The following is a 12,194-nucleotide window of genomic DNA, read 5'->3' as shown; positions in this document are numbered from 1 at the left end:
AATTGACTTGTTTTTAACGAGACATTTCTGTGAAAGCAAGGGCGACGGAATGTTTTCGAGCGAGACAGACGAGTGGCCATGGCCATCATTTTCAGCGTTGTCTTAGGGGCATTCTCACTAGTAATATCTATAGATTTTGACAAATTGTGTTGAATATTGATCTTGCATTGTAGTGTCAATAACGCAACAAATAACTCATAGGCCATAAGCTATGCATTTCAATACTGTTACCAGGTAGACATTGTCTTTGTCCTGGAAGGCGTACAGGAGCCGTGGGATCCAGGGGCTGCAGCTCAGAGCCAGTATCCTCCTCTCCTCCTCATAGAACACCTGAGGGAGGAATAGAACGTCAGTTACAGAGGAATGGAATGCACCTGCCTGTCAAGTACATTTCAGGAAACCACAAACAACAGATATTTTCTAAACATGGTACAGTTTTCACAGATTGACTCCTCAGTCAAAGGTGAATACTTACTTCCATTTAAGTTGAATTTCACAGTCTCTCTTCGACATTGATGCATGACTGAGTGAAAATTCTATGACTTACGTGGAAGTGAGGATAGCCCCCACAATTAATAACTCTTTTTGGACCCGAATGAAAAATTGTGTAGCTTACATTTTCTTTGGAGCGCAGGCCTGCCTTCTCCATGACCTTCAAGGCACACACATCTCCTGTGGATCTCTCTCGGACCACCTGTACTTCAGCAAAGCGGCCACGTCCAACCACCCCGCGCTTCTCAAAGTCCCGCAACCCAGGCTGCAACTCATGTAACTCTGACACCACCTCAGAGTCTGAGAGTCACACACACATATACACCAGTTAAACATTAGTAATTGAGTATTCGAACAGACGTCAAAGCTCAATCTTTAACCAGAGATCATTTTTTTCAACAAATACTGTCAAACTATTTTGCGCAATGCGCTTTGTGGTTGCCCGAACGGGCAAGTGTAACTTCGCCTAGAAGACAACATTAACTTGCTTTGACTCTAGTGTTCCATTTGTACATGTACATTTGCGGGGGCACAACAAAAAATAAATCAAGCCAAGCATCGCAAGTTCTCCCTTAAATTCCCTTTCCTCTCAGTGTCTAATTCACTCAACTGCGTTCTGACCGCTCCTTACACACACATGTGCTGAGTGAGCACACAAGCTCCCGTTAGGCCTACAGAAATCAATGCCTTTAAAAACATTATCTAACTGATGGGATACACAAGCTACATTCCTTGCCAAATGATGACAGTTCACAAATTCAAAATGGACTTGTTGAATGAAGTAGGAAAATATGTGTTCCAACCACGAGCTGCAGGTTTGGACTAATTGCGTCCTATCTATTATCCGCTTAGGCTCCTTGGCGAACTGCTAGTTCCATTTAGAATTGGTTAGCTTAACCTATAACCCCCCTAAACAGAGACAGGTTCGAAACTGAAAATACGCAAAAACATTAGTTTGATTAAGACAAAAACGCAATTTTCATCAGAATCATTAAGCATAGGCTTACTCACCAAACAGATGTCGTGGCCATAATTCACCACCATGCAGAGTTCAATGTGGAATTGTTAATCCATTTAGAAAATTCCAAAGAAGAGGCAGGACAAACTAAATTGAACGCCTGTATGTCGAAAAGACAGATCTTGGTTTGTAATCCTGAAAAAAAGTATTTCAACTCGCCAAATTGAGCCCTGTTTCAAATGATCACTCTTTGAGAATAACTGTTCCAGACGTGAGATGTGCATCCCTTAGCACGGTCTAATTGTTCTGTCTAATTGTTTCACTTGGGAAAAATAGGAGGTTCTATTTTATTCTGTTATATTACAGAAATTGTTTTTTTTCTATAAAATTAACTGTGATAAAGGCTCGGGAAATAAGAGTGTATTGTCTGCTAAATTAACAAAGCAAGGCTATTACACAGCAATAGACTTCTACAAGCAAACGCCACTGCTGAGGTTCTGAAGATTGTGTTCCACAAAATGATATAACCAGTTGATATTATGGTTTCAATAAATGAATATTAAATGGCACTTGCTGAATATATATGGGCCATGTTATCTGTAATGGTTACGATAAATTAGGCATTGTTGCACACTGTTGGCATAGGCCTATAGATAAATGCACAAATTTGTTTTACATGCAAGTACTCCATCAGTCAAAACATGTAAAATACCCATCCCTATTAAACATAGGAGTGGAATAAAATGGTATCCTTTACTGCTAAAACGCTTCAGTAGTAAAGGATAGATGCAAATCAAATGCTTACACTTGTTGACAAAGTTGGCCACATATTCTATCTTCATCAAGTCTGGGGAAGAGCACTCCTGGTAGAGAAGGAGCAGAGCGTCCAACAGCTCCTCCCTCGTCACATTCACCCCACCCTGTAGGCCATGGTTGGATATCTTTCCCTGTAGTGTTAAAGCAACAGGGGCATACACGAATCATTCATCAATTCAACGAGGCTTGCCAACCACCATCTCAGCCCTTGCTGAACCTTTATCCGCATTTAACTGTTGAGCTAATTAGCTAAGTAGCTATATTAGTCGCTAGTTAGTTTATAACCAAATGATTAGGAGTATGTATTTTTACTGTTTTGATTATTCTCTCTTACTAGCCCATCTATAAGGCAGTACATCAAGTAACGTTAGCTAACGTTACACAAGACAGTAATATTCACCTGCAGTAGGTGGTTGAGGCGGGAGCAGCGACTGGTCATTGGATCGAGAGACGCCAGATCTTTCACGCTCCCTTGATATTTGAATTTAAACATACCGACGTCTTGACTCTTTCCTAATCCAACAGCGATTGACACAGCAGGAACAGTTTTAGAATCACAAAACCAGCTTGTACGTTAGCTATGAGCAGCAATAACAGCCAGTCAACTAGCTATCTTGCCCTGTATAATTCAACACATGCATTGCAAGCAAACCAACAGAGATAGAATACGAATGAACTTTCCAACCTAGTACGTACATATAATAAAAACGTAATGTAGCCTATCTAAAACTTAGTCAACGGACAATATACTTTAAAAAAAGAAAACATTAGGATCCTCCTGCTGTCTGTGGACTTGCGGTTGTTTTTACTTCCGGTCCACTTTCGAATTTTGCGCGTTCTGTTCGCCTCATTACGTCATCGCATCACGCTCTCACAGTGCTCGTTCATTGGATCAAGGGCGTCTAGTCCCACCCTCCTTACTTGGCTGACGCGCGATTCACTTGACCACACAGGGATGTAGAGGCTGGTGTTCGAAAGACTAGCTTGCTTTAACTGGAATTTGATGTATAGCATTTACTTTTAATTAAGTATGAAAATTGAGTACTTTCCCCACCACAGTAGCCTACTTAATTACATTTAAAACCAGATCCTTTGACTTTTACTCAAGTAGGCTAGTATTGTACAGGGTGACTTTTACATGAGTGAGTCATTTACTATTAAAAAAAAGTCAGTCTAATAAATAATAACAATTATTTAAAAATCCCTAAATTGCCCCCCCACATTCTGAAATATAATTTTTGTCCCCCCAAGTTTTATAATTGGAATGTGATACAAACCAAGACAACAGTGTGCTTTAGACCATGCTGACGCCTCTGAGCGGTTGGGTAGGCTGTTTGGAGTGTTTATCCGACTGGATTTAAAAAAAAAGAATGAAGCCAAAGTTATGCTCCTGCTTCTTACTTAAACGCCTGTAGCATCCGAACTGTTTGGCCTACACACTCTATAGACAGGGGAGACTCACACGAACACATTGCTGTTCTCCGTTTTGCTCTATGAACCCCACAAGTATCACAAGTTGCTCACACTTGGAGCTACAAACTAATATGGAGGTAGTTTTGTGCCAACAAAAATAAGGGGTTAAATATGTGTAAAAAAACTGTTAATATTTCCTGAGCTTTCTTATATCTCCTAGATATCAAAACCTTGTTCCTTATTATTATAATTTTTTTTGACTGTCTTTGATGCAGTTTTTTCCAATTCGTTGGGGCATGGACAAGAAGTTGAAAGCTTTCCTCAGGGATGCTGTTCCATGTTGACTCCAATGCTCCCCACAGTTGTGTCAAGTTGGCTAGATGTCCTTTGGGTGGTGGACCATTCTTGATACATACAGGAAACTGTTGAGCGTGAAAAACCCAGTAGAGTTGCTTGCTCTTGACACAACCGGTGTGCCTGGCAGCTACTACCATACCCCGTTCAAAGGCACGTAAATCTTTTGTCTTGCCCATTCACCCTCTGAATGGCACACATACACAATCCATGTCTCAATTATCTCAAGGCTTAAAAATCCTTCTTTATCCTGTCCCTTCCCCATCATCTACACTGATTTAAGTGGATCAATAAGGGATCATAGCTTTCACCTGGATTCACCTGATCAGTCTATGTCATGGAAAGAGCAGGTGTTCTTAATGTTTTGTATACTCAGTGTATGTTATTATAACAACTGAGAAATTGCACAAAAATCATTACCAGGCCCATGGCCACCAGTGGTGTCCCTTTAAATAAAAATAATAATAATAAATTGTGTAAATTTCGACCAGCCCACCCAACAAAAAGATGGTCCGAATCTGGCCCATCTGGCATTTGTCAACATTGCCACATTGCCAATCCGCCCATACCAGAGAGCATGATTTGGCCACAGGATCAGTAGCATCTTCAAAAAAATTAGGTGTGGATTGTTTTAAACGAGGAATTTGGGCAGCGCACGGCAAATAGCCAACCAAATAGTTGATTGTTGAGTTGCAGAGGTCAGTGAAAAACAATTAAATTGGTCTAGGCTAGGCCTATTGCAATATTTCAAAATACAATCGTAGGAAAAACATGGTTTAGAAAGAAAATGGTTATTGCTGAAAAGAGAAGACAAAGAAAATACTGTAATTGTCTCTTGTTATCAAAATTCTCAATCCCAATTAACTTCTTGGTGACAGGGGGCAGTATTCGGAAATTCAGATGAATAACATGCCCAAATTAAACTGCCTGCTACTCGGGCACAGAAGCTAGGATATGCTATCCAAAAAATGATCTCTGGTTAAAGATTGAGCTTTGACGTCTGTTCGAATACTCAATTACTAATGTTTAACTGGTGTGGAAAAAGTTAACGTTGATTCACGAAGGCAAAAATAACAATGTCGGAGTTGAATTCAATAAGAGGAAAGCTGCGAAATGGAGAGTTGATTTATTTATTTTATATATATTTTTTTGCGTTATTTATTTCACCTTTATTCAACCAGGTAGGCTAGTTAAGAACAAGTTCTCATTTACAACTGCGACCTGGCCAAGATAAAGCAAAGCAGTGCAACACAAACAACAACAGAGTTACACATGGAATAAACAAACATAGTCTATATACAGTGTGTACAAATGAGGTAGGATAACGGAGGTAAGGCAATAAATAGGCCATAGTGGGGAAATAATTACAATATAGCAATTATACACTGGAGTGATAGATGTGCAGAAGATGAGTGTACAAGTAGAGATACTTGGGTGCAAAGGATCAAAAACAAATAAATAGATAACAGTGTGGGAAGGAGGTAGTTGGATGGGCTATTTACAGATGGGCTAAGTACAGGTGCAGTGATCTGTGAGCTGCTCTGACAGCTGGTGCTTAAAGTTAGTGAGGGAGATATGAGTCTCCAGCTTCAGTGATTTGTGCAGTTCGTTCTAGTCATTGGCATCAGAGAACTGGAAGAAAAGGCGGCCGAAGTAGGAATTGGCTTTGGGGGTGATCAGTGAAATATACTTGCTGGAGCGCGTGCTACGGGTGGATGCTGCTATTGTGACCAGTGAGCTGAGATAAGGCGGGGCTTTACCTAGTGACTTATAGATGACCTGGAGCCAGTGGGTTTGGCGAGGAATATGAAGCGAGGGCCAGACAACGAGAGCATACAGGTCGCAGTGGTGGGTAGTATATGGGGCTTTGGTGACAAAATGGATGGCACTGTGATAGACTGCATCCAATTTGCTGAGTAGAGTGTTGGAGGCTATTTTGTAAATGACATCGCCGAAGTCGAGGATCAGTAGGATAGTCAGTTTTACAAGGATATGTTTGGCAGCGTGAGTGAAGGATGCTTTGTTGTGAAATAGGAAGCTGATTTTAGATGTAATTTTGGATTGGAGATGCTTAATGTGAGTCTGCAAGGAGAGTTTACAGTCCAACCAGACACCTAGAATATGTGGACAACTACAAATACCTAAGTCAGAACCGTCCACAGTAGTGATGCTGGGCGGGCAGGCAGGTGTGGGCAGTGATCGGTTGAAGAGCATGGATTTAGTTTTACTTGCATTTAAGAGCAGTTGGAGGCCACGGAGGGAGAGTTGTATGGCATTGAAGCTCGTCTGGAGGTTAGTTAACACAGTGTCCAAAGAATGGCCAGAAGTATACAGAATGGTGTCGTCTGCGTAGTGGATCAGAGAATCACCAGCAGCAAGAGCGACATCATTGATGTATACAGAGAAAAGAGTCGGCCTGAGGATACAACCCTGTGGCACCCTCATAGAGACTGCCAGAGGTCCGAACAACAGGCCCTCCGATTTGACACACTGAAAAAATAAAGAGAAGGGAGGGCCAGAAAAGTAATGTTTGGGTGAAATAATTTGGTGAAGTGGTAAAATGGGATGATAGCAGTGCAGGCTATGTTATGTGTGATGAGGTGCTATACAAATTTGACAGTCACTTCAAATAGGCCTATGGCACGTCAAGGGAACTGTAGCCTACTGTTCAGATGGGTTAAATGGAAACTGAAATCTGGACACTGACTCTAGGTCTATAACCTCTCACATAGCCTTAATATTAACTCATGCAGAATTAAGCATTCATTGCGGTAAAATCACACACCAAATGTAGGCTACATTTTGACGCGGGAACAGGATTGGAGAAATTGTATTTATTTCATGCGAATTAGCAATTAGGTACCATCTGTAAATGTGTCACCTTGATCAGCATCATAAAAGCTGATAGTTTTTCAATCACATAAAATATGCATCCAAGCCAAACTAAAATCTCATCAGAAACATGTTGGGTTGTTTTCACAGCTTTCTATTTCCTTACAACAGGTCAAACTGACATTTTGCACATTTTCTCCTTGCTCCCTAAACGTCTTTGCTCCACGAAAAAAGCAGAGATGACAGAACTTTACAGATTTTTTTTCGGAGCTTAGAGTAATGTAAGTGAATCAGGAACAAACGATATCCCCACATTAAAATAGCTAACTTGTCAACAATGCCACAATCTGCGGCATATGAATGCATCAATCACCTGTTGAAGGGATGCTGCATCCCACTGCTGTCTTACCTCTGAAGCTAAGCAGAGTCTCTCCTGGTCGGTCCCAGGATGAAAGACCAGATGCTGCTGCAAGTGTGTTGGAGGTCCAGGAGGGGGCACTCTCTTTTGGTCTAAGGAGATCCCAGGACAGTTAAGGGGACATTGCACTGGCCGTATACGGTGCTGACTTTTGGATGGGACGTTAAAACTGGTGTCCTGACTCTCTGTGGTTACTAAAGATCTCTTCATTCAAAGACTCAATCATGGACACTCTTACTGACAGTTGAGGCTGCTTCGTGTGATGTATTGTTGTCTCTACCTTCTTGCCTTTGCACTGTTGTCTGTGCCCAATAATGTTTGTACCATGCTTTGTGCTGCTACTATGTTGTGCTGCTGCTATGTTGTGTTGCTACCATGTTGTTGTCATGTGTTGTTGCTACCATGCTGTGTTGTCATGTGTTGCTGCCATGCGATGTTGTTGACTTAGGTCTGTCTTTATGTAGTGCTGTGGTCTCTCTTGTCATAATGTGTGTTTTGTCGTACATTTTTATTTTTAATACCAGCCGCCGTCTCTGCAGGAGGCATTTTGTCTTTTGGTAGCCCGTCATTGTAAATAAGAATTTGTTCTTAACTGACTTGCCTAGTTAAATAAAGGTTAAATCAAAAACATGAAAAAAAAACTGTAATTTAAGCATTAATTTGATCGATTTATGATATTATTCTGGTGAGCAAGGGTTTATTTAGTCTTCTAGGGCTACATATAATGACAGAAGAGAAGCTGCATGTACAGTTGAAGTTGGAAGTTTACATACACCTTAGCCAAATACATTTAAACTCAGTTTTTCACAATTCCTGACATTTAATCCTAGTAAAAATTCCCCATTTTAGGTCGGTTATTAGGTCAGTTAGGATCACCACTTTATTTTAAGAATGTGAAATGTCAGAATAATAGTAGAGAGAATTATTTATTTCATTAGATTCCCAGTGGGTCAGAAGTTTACATACACTCAATTAGTATTTGGTAGCATCGCCTTTAAATTGTTTAACTTGGGTCAAACATTTTGGGAACCTTCCACAAGCTTCCCACAATAAGTTGGGTGAATTTTGGCCCATTCCTCCTGACAGAGCTGGTGTAACTGAGTCAGGATTGTAGGCCTCCTTGTTCGCACACACTTTTTCAGTTCTGTCCACAAAATTTCTATAGGACTGAGGTCAGGGCTTGGCCACTCCAATACCTTGACTTTGTTGTCCTTAAGCCATTTTGCCACAACTTTGGAAATATGCTTAAGTCATTGTCCATTTGGAAGCCCCATTTGCGACCAAGCTTTAACTTCCTGACCTATGTCTTGAGATGTTGCTTCAACATATCCACATAATTTTCTTTCTTCATGATGCCATCTACTTTGTGAAGTGCACCAGCCCCTCCTGCAGCAAAGCACCCCCACATCCTGATGCTGCCACCCCCGTGCTTCACAGTTGGGATGGTGTTCTTCGGCTTGCAAGCCTCCCCCTTTTTCCTCCAAACATAAAGATGGTCATTATGGCCAAACAGTTCTATTTTTGTTTCATCAGTCCAGTGGACATTTCTCCAAAAAGTACGATCTTTGTCCCCATGTGCAGCTGCAATCTGTAGTCTGGCTTTTTTATGTCGGTTTTGGAGCAGTGGCTTCTCCCTTGCTGAGCGACCTTTCAGGTTATGTTGATATAGGACTCGTTTTACTGTGGATATAGACACTTTTGCACCTGTTTCCTCCAGCATCTTCAAAGGGTCCTTTGCTGTTGTTCTGGGATTGATTTGCACTTTTCACACCAAAGTACGTTCATCTCCATGCCTCAGGACTACCTGGTATGATGACTCCTTGCTGTCCCCAGTCCACCTGGCCGTGCTGCTGCTCCAGCTTCAACTGTTCTGCCTGCGGCTATGGAACCCTGACCTGTTCACCGGACGTGCTTGTTGCACCCTCGACAACTACTATGATTATTATTATTTGACCATGCTGGTCATTTATGAACATTTTAACATCTTGACCATGTTCTGTTATAATATCCACCCTGCACAGCCAGAAGGGGACTGGCCACCCCTCATAGCCTGGTTCCTCTCTAGGTTTCTTCCTAGGTTTTTGGCCTTTCTAGGGAGTTTTCCCTAGGGAGTTTTTCCTAGCCACCGTGCTTCTTTCACATGCTTTGCTTGCTGTTTGGGGTTTTAGGCTGGGTTTCTGTACAGCACTTTGAGATATCAGCTGATGTATGACGGCTGCGTGGTCCCATGGTGTTTATACTTGCGTACTATTGTTTGTACAGATGAACGTGGTACCTTCAGGCGTTTGGAAATTGCTCCCAAGGATGAACCAGACTTGTGGAGGTCTACAATTTTGTTTCTGAGGTCTTGGCTGATTTATTTTGATTTTCCCATGATGTCAAGCAAAGAGGCACTGAGTTTGAAGGTAGGCCTTGAAATACATCTACAGGTACACCTCCAATTGACTCAAATGATGTCGATTAGCCTATCAGAAGCTTCTGAAGTCATGACATAATTTTCTGGAATTTTCCAAGCTGTTTAAAGGCACAGTCAACCTAGTGTATGGAAACTTCTGACCCACTGGAATTGTGATACAGTGAATTATAAGTGAAATAATCTGCCTGTAAACAATTTTTGGAAAAATTACTTGTGTCATGCACAAAGTAGATGTCCTAACTGACTTGCCAAAACTATAGTTTGTTTACAAGAAATGTGTGGAGTGGTTGGAAAACAAATTTGAATGACTTCAACCTAATTGTATGTAGGTTACAGATTAAATAAGTTATGATGAACTTCAGAGGGTAGTGAATGTGCAAGGTGATGAGCTTGATGCTCCTATTCTGGTGTCATGATGATTGATGCTTGGCTAAAGTTTGACAAATGCAAATAATATCACTCTTATCCATAATAATCTTATTATATAGGTAGTCTACCCGCACTGTATCTGCGAGCTGTTGACTAAAGCGCATGTTCCAAGACCAAAGTGGGCACATTTGCTATATAACGCAAAGTTTCTGTGACCATCAGTATAGTTGAAAATGCAATGGAAAGCCATTTAACTAGAATTTTTCATTCGGTACATGGGAATTTAACAGCAAAAGTTATTTTTATCTGCACTACCATCACGCGTACACAACTTTTTATCCACAAAAATCTGTTTGATGGAAACACGTCTCAGGTGGGAAAATGCTCATATTGTTTTAAGCAGATTTTAGAATATCTATTCTTGATACACATGGGAAACTGATGAGTGTGAATACTCTGCAACTCTCTGCAAATCTCTGCAACTCTCCAGCAGGCTCTGGAGGCAAAGGTTGAATCATTAGTCCTCCGAAACATGACCCGCCAAACTGCACTTCCTAAAAACCGCCCGCTTAATCCGGAAGCCAGACGCACCAATGTGTCTGAGGAAATACCGTTCAACTGACAACCAAAATCAGTCTGCAGGCGCCCGGCCCGCCGCAAGGAGTCGCTAGAGTGCGATGAGCGATGAGCCCCCCCCCCGGCCAAACCCTCCCCTAACCAGGACGACACTGGGCCAGTTGTGACCCGCCCTATGGGACTCCCGATCACGTCCGGTTGTGACACAGCCTGGGATCAAACCCGGGTCTGTAGTGACGCCTCTAGCACTGCGATGCAGTACCTTAGACCACTGTGCTACGCTAGAGGCCCCTGCGCTGCATTTCTTGACACAAACCGGTGCACCTGGCACCTGCTGCCATACCCCGTTCAAAGACACTTAAATATTTGGTCTTCCACATTCACCCCCTGAATGGCAAACATACACAATCCATGTCTCAATTGTCTCAAGGCCTAAAAATCTTTCATTAACCTGTCTCCTCCCCTTCATCTACACTGATTGAAGTGGATTTAACAAATTACATCAATAAGGGATCATAGTTTCACCTGGATTCCCCTGGTCAGTCTATGTCATGGAAAAAGCAGGTATTTTGTACACTCATTGTATAAGAATATTTGCCAGGGCATATGTTTCATTATAAATCTGGTTATTTCACATGGATATATGGGAAGTTAAAAGGTTAGCTAGCTTGCAGTGTTTAGCAAACTTGCAAGCAAGGGAGGACAAGAGACCCTTCTTTTGCTTTCACCACAAATGAGAAGATAACAAGAATCCACCCAAAAATGTATTTTGTTTAGAAGTAATAACTAGTGATTACAGGCTATTGTGAAATGGTAGAACCTGCTGTAGTGTTGTGACTATACGTTCATTAATCTGATGATTTATTTATTTAATCCACTAACTATGTTTAATTGTTACCCGATTAAGTGAATCATGTAACAACGAACTCATTAGGATTTGAGGCACCACAGAAGAGGTTGTTTAAACAGTTACCATCTCCACAATTCAACTCTAAGGTATATATCAGGTACCAAGGTAAGACCCAAGTGCAGACTGTGTGAAGTAACAATGTTTATTGTAACAGGGGCAGGCAAACGACAGGTCAAGGCAGGCAGGGGTTTGAAAATCCAGAGTAGAGGCCAAGGTACAGGACGACAGGCAGGCTCAGGGTCAGGGACAGGCAGAGTGGTCAGGCGGGCGGGTACAGAGTCAGGACAGGCAAGGGTCAAAAACCAGGAGGACGAAAAAAAGAGAAACTGGAAAAGCAGGAGCTGAGACACAAAACGCTGGTAGGCTTGAATAAACAAGACGAACACAGGGGATAATGGGGAATATGGGCGACACCTGGAGGGGGGGTGGAGACAATCATAAAGACAGGTGAAACAGAGCAGGGCATCTTATCATATCATAATTCGTAAGCTCATGCAACTGCAAAAACCCCAGCCTTACTCATGATTCAGTACTACACAAATTGGTTTAATTATTTATTTACTAGTTAACTAAATAATAACAGGATAACATACACACTTAATACATGAGACAAAGGTCCCTAGTGGACTTTTACAATATG

At 41.6% G+C, this 12,194-nt stretch overlaps 1 protein-coding gene across 5 annotated transcripts in view; it reads right to left on the bottom strand.

Moving 5' to 3' along the window:
• LOC106565373 (citron rho-interacting kinase) overlaps positions 1–3,104 on the bottom strand; it is a 51,737-nt gene extending 48,633 nt beyond the window's left edge. For all 5 annotated transcript variants that reach the window (XR_006758040.1, XM_045691571.1, XM_045691572.1 and 2 more), the window contains exons 1-4: positions 2,667–3,104; positions 2,256–2,397; positions 617–792; positions 232–330 (exon numbers count right to left, since the gene is read on the bottom strand). Coding sequence is in view for 4 of the 5 variants with exons in the window: in XM_045691571.1 (XP_045547527.1) it covers positions 232–330; positions 617–792; positions 2,256–2,397; positions 2,667–2,759 (510 nt within the window). In the remaining variant the exon portion in view is untranslated. The remainder of the gene's footprint in view (positions 1–231; positions 331–616; positions 793–2,255; positions 2,398–2,666) is intronic.
• Positions 3,105–12,194: the final 9,090 nt, after the last annotated feature.

Source organism: Salmo salar, chromosome ssa12, assembly GCF_905237065.1.
Source record: "Salmo salar chromosome ssa12, Ssal_v3.1, whole genome shotgun sequence".
In the NCBI taxonomy this organism is placed as follows: domain Eukaryota; kingdom Metazoa; phylum Chordata; class Actinopteri; order Salmoniformes; family Salmonidae; genus Salmo; species Salmo salar.
The sequence above is the reverse complement of the archived record's forward strand: the minus strand, read 5'-3'. Positions and strand labels throughout refer to the sequence as shown.